The 12,638-nt window shown below is 37.9% G+C and overlaps 1 protein-coding gene across 3 annotated transcripts in view; it reads left to right on the top strand.

Annotated features, from left to right (window-relative positions):
* The window catches only part of LOC101853193 (KH domain-containing, RNA-binding, signal transduction-associated protein 2), a 27,440-nt gene extending 16,703 nt beyond the window's left edge, over positions 1 to 10,737 (top strand). For 2 of the 3 annotated variants that reach the window (XM_005107748.3, XM_005107747.3), the window contains exons 7-10: positions 1,593 to 1,743; positions 2,422 to 2,486; positions 3,507 to 3,610; positions 4,501 to 5,189. In XM_005107748.3, the coding sequence (XP_005107805.1) occupies positions 1,593 to 1,743; positions 2,422 to 2,486; positions 3,507 to 3,610; positions 4,501 to 4,607 (427 nt within the window). In that variant the 3' untranslated portion in view covers positions 4,608 to 5,189. Of the gene's footprint in view, positions 1 to 1,592; positions 1,744 to 2,421; positions 2,487 to 3,506; positions 3,611 to 4,500; positions 5,190 to 9,770 lie in introns of those variants that run through there. The other variant, XR_220929.3, reaches the window with a different exon arrangement.
* The last annotated feature ends 1,901 nt before the right edge of the window (positions 10,738 to 12,638 follow it).

Here is a 12,638-nt window from a genome sequence, read left to right as displayed (position 1 = left end):
TCTCTGCAAAGCGCGCGTTGGTGCAGGCCTTGTGTGGAATCGGGATCCGTCATGCCTTGTTATTGAGCTGAAGTGTTCGCGTTTCATTGGATGGGGTGATTGTAATTTATATCTATATTTGGCTTACCCTATATTTTATTAGCTTTCTGTTCAAGATTGGCAGATTTTCAGTGTCACTGCATCTTGCCCTCCCTCAGTTCTTACACCGCTCGCACTGAATAGGTCTACTTGAGCCATTAAGTTAATACACTAATATTACTCTACTTTGAGTTTGAGCAATAGTTTTTGTCTTCACGTTTATTATATATGAATCATGACACCCAGACTGGTTATTGTCTGTCGATGTTCTAGTTCTTGGTCTTTTCTCAGGCTCACAACAGGATTCATTTTTAATAGGGCCCATAGTTTATGTAGGCTAATATGATGAGGGGAAAATATAAATAAGTAAGAACAGACTGAAATACCAAAGTCACACAAGATCCCAGTTCCACACTGACATGTTGAGTGGATATAGTATTACTGACCGACTTCAACTAATTTGATCAAATTTTAAACAACTACCATTTTCTTAAAAATTGACAGAGAGGTTAAAGAATGGTACCAGAATGGTCAGGAGACATAGGCCTTTCATATGGAATAGATAAATTTGGCATACAGCTACTTTGAAAATTTAGTTTCTGGTACCTATAGTGTACCTACATGTGTGTGTGTGTAGGTGTGTGTGTATTCACAAACATACACATATATTAAATATAAATTGAGCTCGTGCTGTCATTGTTATGTAACATGCCCCTGGAAAATGGATGAGGCCCCTCCCTTAGAAAATTGAGAAGCTGGGTTGGCGGTCACCCAGCATTATATAATCATCTATTGTTTGAAAACTATACAACAAAATGTACATTTGCATTCATTTAAAGACATTTTGACTTATTATCATTGATAGATGGGCTTTTTGGGAGAACGGTTCTTGACGCGCAGCGGCCTTATTTTTCCCTTGAATTGGGGTCTTGAAAAAAAATTCCACGATTTGGTGGGGGGGCCCTGCAAATAGGAGGAAAAATGCTTGTTTTTTCGATTTCATTATTTTGACAAGCGCCTGATTTCATCATGATGCCACACATATATGAAAATGTGTTTCTCCCTCCTGGTGAAAGCTATTGAAGCACATCTTTTGAAGAAACTGCATATCTTAATCAATGTGGTCTCCTTGTGAAAGCTATATATATGCATGTCTTGTTACGAAACTGCAGATCTAGACCCTTGTGGTAACAGCATGGATTGTTGGGAGGGGGATGGGGATGTCAGCAAGCAAAGAGGTGCGAATTTCCCAAATTTTTTAAGAAATTGGTTTTTGGGGGAAAGTTGGTGGGTACCAGTGCTCTGTAACATTTTTTCTCTCCTAAGGATGGATCAAGCTTACATCCCAGTAGCTTCAGTGAAAGTTTTGATTTTTTGTTGTTGTCATAGGTTCTGTTGAGTTTATGTAAGTTTTTCCACTTACTTGAGGTTTGGAAGTAGCATGAAGATGCTGCCTTCCCATTCTCAAAGCCCTGGTCTTTACCGTATTTGTACTGCTTTTTTTTTTTTTACAGAGGTGCTCCCCCCCCATCAGGAAGAGGCGGTGCTCCCCCACCCAGAGGCGCCCCTCGAGGTGCCCCTGCCAGCCGAGGCGCTCCACCCTCCAGGGGAGCCAGGGCAGCACCACCACCAGCTGCTTCTTCTTATGACGGATACGGCACTCAGGTATGAACGCTGGCTTTTCACGTAGCTTTTGTAGTTTGGAGAAGAAAATCAGGATTCCTGCGGCCTCCTTGAACTGAAGGAGTCCTTAAAAACTTCTTGAATTAGCATTCAAGGAAAAATCTCCTTGAGAACTTCTTGAATATGAGAAAACTCCTTGAATTTTGCCGAATCGGATATTCATATGAATGAACAAAATTTTTGTGAGAAAATGGAAATTGTGGTTCCTTTACGACACGTGGAGGCCTATCGGAAATAGACTTTCAGCATGAATGTTATGACCAAATCCCCTTGAATTTTACAAATTTGTCCTTGTAACCTCCTTGAATTTCGTGGGGAGTTCATGGCAAGAACCCTGAAAAAATGTTGAGTGATTTAGGGTATGGAAATATCTTACTGGGGAGTAAAAAGTACTTTTGAGGTTTGTACGTGTCTTGATTTGATTCTGGGTTCATATCGATGATGCCATGCAAAGTCCATGCAAGTTATTTTTTTCAGTAAGGGCAACCCCCTGGTGTAACAATGGTAAATTAGTTACTGGTTTTGTACTTTTGTGTTTGAGGGATATGGAATGTTCAGCAAGTTCTGAGGCTTTTTTGTTTAATTTTGAAAGATTTTTTATCTCTTACGCTTTACTTTTTCACAGTATAATAGCAGTAATTGAAATTGTTTCTGATACAGGGAGGTTATGGATCGGGCTACAACTCACAGTACGATGGCTCCTATGATGATGGATATTCTTCAAGGTGAGTTGTTGATTTAACAAATTTTTGCCGTTATACAGTGAAGTTAGTTAGGGTCATCTGAGAGGAGAGATTATAACCATATCTTCAGTATCTGATCATAGACCTTTCTTAGATGAAAGGCTTTGAGTGGAACAGATTTGTAAAATTTATGACTTATGGTTTTTTTAGTAGTGCAGATTTTTGTTCTCGTCCACTTGTTAAAGTGTCAAAACAATTGTTTTGACACCGTACACCCACCTACTCATTGTTTGACCAAGCTATATCTCGTGTTTATTGGTAGAATGAAAATTTTTGCTGTCATAGATTTCTGGTATTTTGTAGATTTTGAATTGGTGGTTGAAGCACAGTTCTTAAAATTTGTCTGTAGACTTGCCTTTTGTCTGTTCATCATCATTGCTTTTCTCACCCCTGATCTGGGGTATGACAAACAGCATCACAGCAGTTATTATTAATCTGCCTTCCACCTGCAGCGGATTATCTGTAAGCAGTTGTGCTTTTCTTTAATGCAGCTCTTAGGTGTACTCACTGTTTGCAGACAATTATTTCCAGGCTTTTAGTTCTTTCCTCCCTCTGTCAGAAATGTGGAGGGAACCCCCCCCACTGTGCTACCGACTGAAGTGTCTTTAAGCAATTCCCAAGGGGGAACATTAACTTGTTCTAATGCACAGTAGAATTGTAAATAGGCTGATTCATCAATGTCATGCTCATAACTGTGCCTGAACTACAACAGGGAACTGCTGCTTTTTCTTTCCTTATCCATACTATCATATTTTTACCTCTACTTCTTTTGTATGTCTATCACACTCTTGTGACCCGCTATTTCCGAGATGCCTTGATAGTCGAAGCAGACTTAGTGCTGTTGAAGCTAGAGAGGTGAGCAAAGTAAGCCTGATTCCCTGTAAGGACTTCTCTGTTAACATCCGCCTCGTTGCGCTCATATGAACATATGCAGCTGCGAGCGCCGTAAAAACTACTAAAACAAACAGCTGTGAGTAATTATAACGTTTTGCTTATTTTCAGCCGCGGTGGAGGAGAGTCCTCATACTATGATTATGGCACGACGACTTCAACCTCTGGATATGATTCTTATTCTGGTGGTGCTGGTGGTGGCTATGGAGATTATGGTAAGCTATTATTGCTACTTCATAGCTTCATTCAAGAAAGGGGTCAAACATCATTCAGTGTTATGCACCCATAAATGATACAGGGACAAAGTAAACATGAATTCTACGGCCAGCTCCCAGCTCTGTTCTATACCTCCTGGGGCGGGCGGTGCCACTGACTCAAGTGTCTAGGCCATTTCCAAAGGGGGGGACATTAACCATGTTCTTATGCACAGTAGAATTGTAATTAATTGTAAATGGGTTGATTCATCAATGTCATGCTCATAACTGCCTGAACTGTAACTGGAAACTGCTGCTTTTTCTTGGAGAGATATTTTTCATGAATATGACATTGTAATGTAACATTGTCGCTGTAGGGTTCTGTACGGCAAAATTCACTACAACATTGGATTCTAGACTGCTAAAATGTGTACAATAGCCTTGCTTTTTAGTTTTTTTTTCACTCTCCCGTGAATTTTGCAGCTACCATTTTCACCGTTTAGAATCTTGTAGTGATGATTTTATGCACTTTGGAATCTGCTATAAACCAAAATCTGCTGGACCACCAAATTTCTTCAGTTTAATCAGGGTTTTTTTTTAAAATTACAGAGGCTGCTGAAATGTAAAAAAAAAATTGGGTTTTTTATTTTCTTTGACTTGATGGCTATGTTTGGTCAAAGTGGGCTCCACTATATTATATGGTGACGGTTCCCATTGAGTTTTCAATCTAAAATACCAGTTTGTCAGACTTTTCACGAAAGCCGGTCTTAGATGAATTGAATCGTGTAGGATCCAATGATTTCATTTGATGCAAAGCTCACTGCGTTTTTTGGAAAGGTAATTGTTTTTGTTTTTTCGTTGGATAGTAGTTTTTCTGTAACTGAATAGTAATAATGATCTCTGTTCCGCAGGTGATGGCTACACACAGAAGGCTGCCCCTCCCCCCAGCTCCAGAGGTGCAGTTAGACCCGCTGCAAGGTCTCATCCGTACGGCCGGCCATCTCAGAGCGGCTACTGAAACGGCTGAAGTGGCATTGATTGCCATGCCTGGTCGGACATGAAACTGGACTTCAACACAGTGTGTTCTCCTCATTCTTCCCAAATGAGGTACTTAAAATGACAACAGTGTTTGTGTCAACCAAATTGAAGAACTGTAGAAACTTATATTCTCGGGCAAGAACAAAGGCAAGACATTTCTCTCAATTGGATGCTGAGCAAGGACAGGAGAAGATATATATAAGTTTCGTGTAATGTGTTCATGTTGTAACAAGGAGTTATGAAGACTCCCTTTTTTTAAAACTTATTTTTTAGGTATGGTCACTTAAATATCAGTCTTAAAAAAGTAGTCTCCACATTCGAAGAAAATTTTAATGTTGTACATTCAGTAATTGTGTCACTTTTACTTTGTTGTCTACGCCAGTAGTATTGATTTTAACCCAGTTTTAAGAGTAAAATAGGTTGTTTTTTTGTTTTTCTTTCTTCTAATACTTTCAAAATGTGACTTTGTAATACGTTGGTGTAACTTGTTTTAAAAAAACACACAAACCCAAAAAAAAAAAATCAAACAAAAACTCATTAAACTTCATCGTACTCAACCCTACTACTGTTTCATACAATTATTTTGGACCAGTGTGTCCAATGAGGGCATCTCAGTATGGAATGTCAAAAACTTGTTTTTTTTAGTCAACAAATACGTATGTCAATATGTATTCATGCGCTGATGGCATTTTCAGTAACTCACTGAGCCCTGGTCAACCCGTATGACCGTAACACTATCCGTACGCCTGGGGTCATTTTGTACCCCTGGGATTTTATTCTTCACATTTTAGAATACTTCTAGTACCTCTCTTTGAAACTTTCAGTATTTCTGAAAAAACCATTTTGACAGACTACTGTGCAAAGCGTACGGATCGGATTAACGAGTAAATTTCCTCTTTGAAAGTGGTGGCACAGTTCCCCACGTCGTATTGATATAATTGTAAAACACAACGTAAAGAAAGGGTTAAGCAGTTGCGAGCGCCGTAAAAACCTTACTGCAAAAGCCCTGGCCAGTATAGAATTGTGGTCTTTGCATACGAGTCCTTTCCTCGTTTAAAAAAAAAAAGTAAGAGGAATGCAAATATTAAGCTCCTGACTTAATTTTTGGCTCGGATAATGATACATTTCTCCTGTTTGTAGTACTTCTAATTTTACTCTGTTATCTGTAAAACTTTTTCACATGCTTTTTAAATACCCCACTTTCTTGAATTTTGGAATACATTTCTGCTCTCTAATTGTGACAGAAAATAACACCAAAAATTATTTAGGCACAATAATTTTAAGACAAGTTCTAGATGTCTATATTTTACGTAAATATTGTCATCAATATGAGACGCTTAAGTTGGCAAATGTTCTAAGATGTATTTTGAAGAAAAATAAAGCTAAGTTAAATGAAAAAAAAATGTTGGGCTTCATGTATGTCACCTAAGTGAAAATAGTTTTATGTTAAAACTACTATGTATTTTGGAAATCGCCTTAATTTCTGGTCAGGAAAAGGATTCAGCTGAAGTGTATAGCGTTATTAGATTGTTTGGCCCCCAAAAAAGCGCGAAATCCCGATTGCGTCTTTGAGTTCAAGGTCGAGCCAGGGCTCGGTGAGTTAATGATAATGGGAAATTTAGTGTTAAATTTTAAATCAAATCAGGGGTGGTCATGTGCCTTGTGCAGAAGGAATAAAGTGCAACACCCACTTTGAGACCCAAGTGAGTACTTTGAGTCTTTTATAGAGCTTTGGGGTCGCAAGGTCAACTAGAACTTGTCATTCTTTACAACACACATGACCAATCTGATCATGATGGCTGTTACACAAGTGATTTCATGTTTTCAGAACCTAAAACTTTTTCTCGCTTTCTTTTCTGCAGCAGCAGTCATGGGCTGGTCGTTTCATTTTTATGCCTTTTGCTTTTCTTCTGTTGTCTGTCACCTTATTATTTTTCCTGAGGTTTATCCTCTATCGCTGTTATGTTTTTTGAAAAAATCCCCCAAACCTTTAAATTAAGCTGAGGCCAACTCAAAATACTTTACTGAAAAATTTCGGAAGTGTTGCTTTGTGGAATGGAGTCAACTACAGAAAATGTGGTATGGATCAAACTGACAATACTACTGTGAAGAATTTTTGATTTGGTTTTCCTGAAGGGTAGTGTAACTGGATGGAGCAAGAATTTATTGCTCTGTGACTTCAGTTTCACAACTAGCTTTATTCAGGTCATTAGGTGCAAATTTAGAAAAATAGTTGTGATAATTTATACTCAAAACTTATGAAGGATGCTATTGGGCACGTTTAGTCTGCATAGTATTTATGCCTGTGAATAAGTTAGGTTTTTATTTTTTAAAGAACCGTTGGTGTTTTGTATAAATCTGATAGTATGTAAAGAAAACACACGCGAGGAGAAAAGAAATAGTGGACAAGCCTCGAAACTGCTGACTCTGGCGCTTTTTTTGTGATCCACTCATAAAAAAATACCGTGGTTTTACAAGAGTACATGGGTTATTGTACTAATGCGAGACATTATGTGCATGATCACCTTTAAAAAAATCAACTTGTTTGATTTCCAAGATGTTGAACCAGAAAAAACCTAAAAGATCAGCTGACCTGCCTTAATTTAAGTGAAATTTTACAATGAAATGGGCAGGCTGATCCCCTTGTTTGATTTGCAACAACTATTCCCGGTTCCGGTTTGTGGCGCTTCTTCTTTTATTTTTTTTATAGTTTCTATAGCAAATGTAGTGATTTTTGGACACTTTGCTTATCAACCCCCAAAATTTTACACTTGTAAATCCCAAATGTGCTTTGGGTCAGATTTTCGCACAGTAGTCGTGATTCAGTTTGGGATGAGGGTCCATTATTGAAGTAAACATTGGAATTTCAGCTGAACATGTGGGTACGTAACCTCTTTCGTGCGGAGCATGGTCACAAATTGTACTTTTGCTTGGAAAGTGAGGAGATGTGTGTATTCAGTTCTTAAAAAAACGTCTGGAATTTAAAGTTGCAAGGTGCCAGTATAATGCATGCGTTATGGTAGTCATGACTTTTGCTAGTAATTCTGGAAAATATTTATACTCTATATGGTACATGTACATGGAATTGTCAACGCCCGTCGAAGCTGAAACCTTGACAGTGGGCCAAAGGTTGTTCTAAGTCGTAGAAAGGAGCTGCAAATACACAAATTGTTTATTTAGACCCGCTTCCAGCACCAAGGTGTGTGGATCACAATTTGAGAAGTATTTGTCAATGAAATTGCTCTGCGGTGCGTAAATGTTACAATGTTGTGGAAGCTGAGGTATTGAGAAAGAAGTCCAGCCAACCAAGATGCAGAGGATAAGATAACACAGGACAAACAAAAGGACACTCCTTTATGTCAGCTTCAAGCTTTTCTATTAAAAAGGGTCCATAGCCCTTGAATAAAAAGCAAACTCGAATGGACAGGTAACACAGATTTTTATTTTTAATGTGTTAGAATTATTTATGAAAAGGCATTTTGATATTTAAGAATGTCCAGTAAAAGCTCTGTTATTAAAATTCCGTTGAATGAAAAAGCATGACTAGATATGTTTCACAGATCCCAATTAAGGGGGTCCACAAAAAAGGTTTATAATTATAGAGCCGAAGTTGAATTGAAATGGTAAGCTACAAAAATAATATATAAGTTCTCTCTGTCTAAATATTGGTTACCTTCCTAAACAGACTTGGGCACAAACTTGAATTTTTCATACATTTAAACAATTAGTGGATGTGGCCATTTCCAATGGGATTACATGCGATACCTTTGTCTTTGAGCGTTTATTTTACCGACCCAGATATGCCAAAAACTTATCATCATAGTAAACATTTGATATGTGAAACAGGAAATATGGAAAAAAATGGAGCAGATAATCTTTTTCCAAGATATACAGTTTAGCTGTTGCTCCAACTTCAAGCAGTGTTGTATTTTAATTCTATTGATGTTAAAATGTGGACCCCCTTAAGATATTAATAAAAAATCACAAAATGCCTTTTCCAAATACTTACTACTTTCGAAATGTTTAATCAGGAATGCTTATAAATATGTGGGAATGTTTTATAAGAATTTAAACTTTGTGAATAACAGTAAACTAGTAAACTAATTTGTGCAGCCAGTACTAATATTTATCAATTTAAATGTCCTGATTGAATGCTAAATATTCAGATATATTGTTGTACATAGTTGTGGACTAGTTATGAGTGAAGTTTCTTACATGTGCAATATTTATTTTAAAAATTCATTGAAAATGTCTTATTTCATGCAATAATGAAATATGGTGGTGTTTGCTGACGGAACAGAAAATTCCTGAAATAATTCTTGGCTTCGAAGACTCAGCTTTTAAACTTACAGGTTCCTCACCTAAAATATTAAAAGCTAATCTTCACCAGGTAAACCAATATTTAATTAGTCCAACATTTGCACAATGTAGAAAAGGCATTTTGATAACTAACAAATAGTCAACAGTTTCAAGTGCTGGGTTTCTTATCCTTCAATAAACGAATAATTGAATAAAATTAAAAGGTGCAATCCCAAAGGAATCCATTAAACCTTTGCAAAATGCCTTTTCGTGTACTGTAGCTTACTTTAAAATATACTATAGTGATACTATGAAATAACTTTAGCATATTCAAATAAAAGCTTAAGTTATCATCTTTTTGAAAAGGCAATACAAATGTAGCAAGTTGCCTGTTTTGAGACATATATCTTAGTATAAAAATGGAAGAATCTTCTGATGATTTTACATGTTATTGAATAATTTGATTGATGCGTAGATAACTGCTAAGTTTAAAAAAATGGTGGTGTCCCCCACGCAATGATTGAAACCAACAAATATGTAACCCTTGGTAACTTGTAGAGCTTAAGTTTCTCTTTTCCTTTTTGTGGGTGGCTGGAGGGTGTCAATGGTAGATCCTACTTCCTCCTTGCTTTCCTTCTGTTGTTTCTGTCATACTACTTCTTTGCATTATTTGACCATTGCTGCGTCAAGTGTGCCTTCTTCACTCAAAATATTTCCTTCTTTCACGTTTCTTGGGACTGGGCAGCTCTTTAACTGGTTACTCTTTTCTTATTTTTGTTTGTTCTCTTTTCATCTCCGCATTGTTCCGACACATGATGATAACTTTTTGTTTTTTCTATTTCAGGACAGCGGAATCTGCATTTGTCATTTGATTATGTCCCATCAAATGCAGACTTCTGGCAGTGGCTCACACCCTCCCCCGTGTGTAGGTCTGCCTGCAGTAAGAGCTTGTGTTTCAGAAAACACGTTAAGCTCTGTGGAATCAAGTGGGGGGAAAAAGCACCGAGGTCTCATTGACAGGCCATGCTCAAGTCCCCCAAATGCAGGAAATGGTTCTTGTTCTTTGATCAGGAGAGCATAATGTTTTGTTGATGAATTCATTTTCGCAACGCGATTTGTATCCAACTTTCAGTTTTGCAGTGGGCCAACAAAAATTATTGTAGAAGAATAGTACAATAAGGATGACGTAAATGCCCTAGGTTGCAATGCCATTTGGTGAAAAAGTTTGATGTATACCCCATTTTGACTTCAAATTGACTGCATTTTACATTTGAAAAAGATTTTCCTTGTACCTCATGAATGCATAAAAAAGACTATCAAGACTGAATAATGCCGAGAAGTTACCTTGCTACTTGAGGTTGGCATTTTCAACAAAATTGAGGCGTCTTGTCTTTTAAAATTGTTTTCTGTTTGGGGACCCATGGAAAAACTTAAGTGTTTTCAATAGGTTACTTTCTGAGCTATCACGTTCTCAAGCTATGGCAAGGAATGAATGCGAAAGCACGTACAATGAACTCGATGCCGGCTGTTGATTTGTGGCTGGCTCAAGAATAGTTGCGGTTTGTTGGAGGGAAAAATGCAGATATGCATCAGTTAGGTTTTTTGTTGTTACAGTTGTTGGGTTGGGTTTTTTTCTTTACGGGTACAGTGGATAGTGGGTTTTGTTGATGAATTGGAATATAAAGTAGGGGTTCCTTATCTCTTTCAGTAAACTTTGATGTGGGTGGTTCATTTAACTTTGCTCACAAAACATTATGCTTTCCTTGAAAAAGGTCGTTGTATAGCAAAAAATAAATTATAATGAAAAGTCAGATGATTGCTTTGCTTTTTTTCTTTCTTTTTTTTCTTCCTGTTGTGAAATGAAATGTGGTGTTCTTAACTCTATGATGAGCCCTACCATGCACCTTACGTTTTGGTTGAGTTGAGAAGACGACACCGTGTAAAATGGTTTGGGATTTGGGTCTCCCTCTTGTGAATTGTGGTCTTCTTTCCTGTCCGTGCCATGTTATAATTTAAAATTAGTGTGTTGAGGGACAGGTGCATTGTTTGTTGGTGGTTGGCGGGTGCTCTGGTGTGGTTTGCTTCTTCTTTCCTATCAAGCAACAATCTTTATCTCTCCTCCTTTTTTTATGTTTGTTACTCTCTTGTAACACCTCTAATCTTCGGCACTTATATGACCTCATTGAGTTGCAAGTGCCGTTAAACACTTACTAAAATAAAAAAAAATTGTAACGTGGGTGCTCTGGTGTGGTTTGCTCCTTCTTTCCTATCAAACAGCTATCATCTTTATCTCCACTCCTTTTTTGTGTTTGTTACTCTCTTGTAACACTTCTAATCTTCGGCACTTGTATGACGTAATCGTGTTACAAGTGCCGTAAAACACTTACAAAAAACTGTTCAGATGACTTTCCTGTTGATCCTAGTGCCATGTGTTGTAATTTAGAATCAGTGTGTTGAGAGACAGGGTGCATTGTTTCTCGGCTGTCTCCGTAGTCTCCTTTGTCATGTTGGTCATGGATCAACATTAGAATTAGAATAAGCCTCAAGTGTTACCAGGCGGGAATGATAGCCTACATGTACATGTGTAGTGCATGAACATTATCCTCTTTTATTTTTTGATGGGAATAACTTTCTAAAGGATCGACCAAGAATCTGTTTTCATTTGATTGTGTGCTTTGTGTATTACATTGCGATAAAGGCATCCTCTGTATAACGACATGGTGCCCAGGTCCCGATTTTTTTACCTATATATATCATTAGTAATTTTTGGTTGCCTCTCTATAATGGTGGGTGGTTGGCAGGTGCTCTGGTGTAGTTTGCTTCTTCTTTCCTATCAAATGTCTATCGTCTTTATCTCCCCTCCTCCTTTTTGTGTTTGTTACTTTCTTGTAACACCTCTAATCTTTGGCGGCACTTATATGACCTTATTGTGTTGCAAGTGCCGCAAAACTCTTACTAAAACTAAACTAAATGTTTTTTTGCTAATTCAACATTTTTAATGATCTCCGATTGTCTCCGGGATGTTGTGTTGGATTCCGGGATCCCTGAGCCTCAGCCTGAGTTGTTTAGTTTTAGTAGAGGTTATACAACGCTTGCAACTGCATTAAGGTCTTATTTAATTTATCGACAGGGGTGGATAATGTCAACAGAGAAGTCTAAACAGGGAATCGGGCTTACTCTGCTCACCTCTCTAGCCCGAGTTGGCCCTAGTGATGGTGATACTGATAGTGATAGTAAAGTGATACTGATAGTGGATATATTTATACAATGTATTATTAACTATTATGTAGGCAGGGTCAAAGCAGTTGGCTTTGTATGTGTGGCGCTTGGTACTAACTACAAGTACAGTGGAGGAGTCCATTTATAACGAGTCCTGAAACAACGAGAAGTCTGTTACTGTTATAAAGACACTATTCTAAAACCCCGTTTTTTCCCTTCTTTATCTTTGTAAATTTGATAAAATACTGCTATAGTGCAATCAGACAAACACGGGAGTCGGTTATAGCGGAATATTTCTGCTGCTGTGCACAGCGCACAGGCCAGTTATACGTATTAACCTCGCCAGTTGAGAAACTTGTGGTTATCTATTATCTAGCGAAACCTAGGACCTTACAGCAACTCTTTGAGCGAAACAAAGAATGGGAGAGCCCACGTTTGCCAACAATGAAGGCCGGAGCGAATGAGTGGGGAGGGTGTGGTATGCGCAGACAAG

This window comes from Aplysia californica, unplaced genomic scaffold (assembly GCF_000002075.1).
Source record: "Aplysia californica isolate F4 #8 unplaced genomic scaffold, AplCal3.0 scaffold00627, whole genome shotgun sequence".
NCBI classification, from domain to species: domain Eukaryota; kingdom Metazoa; phylum Mollusca; class Gastropoda; order Aplysiida; family Aplysiidae; genus Aplysia; species Aplysia californica.
This window is presented reverse-complemented; position numbering and strand designations above follow the sequence as displayed.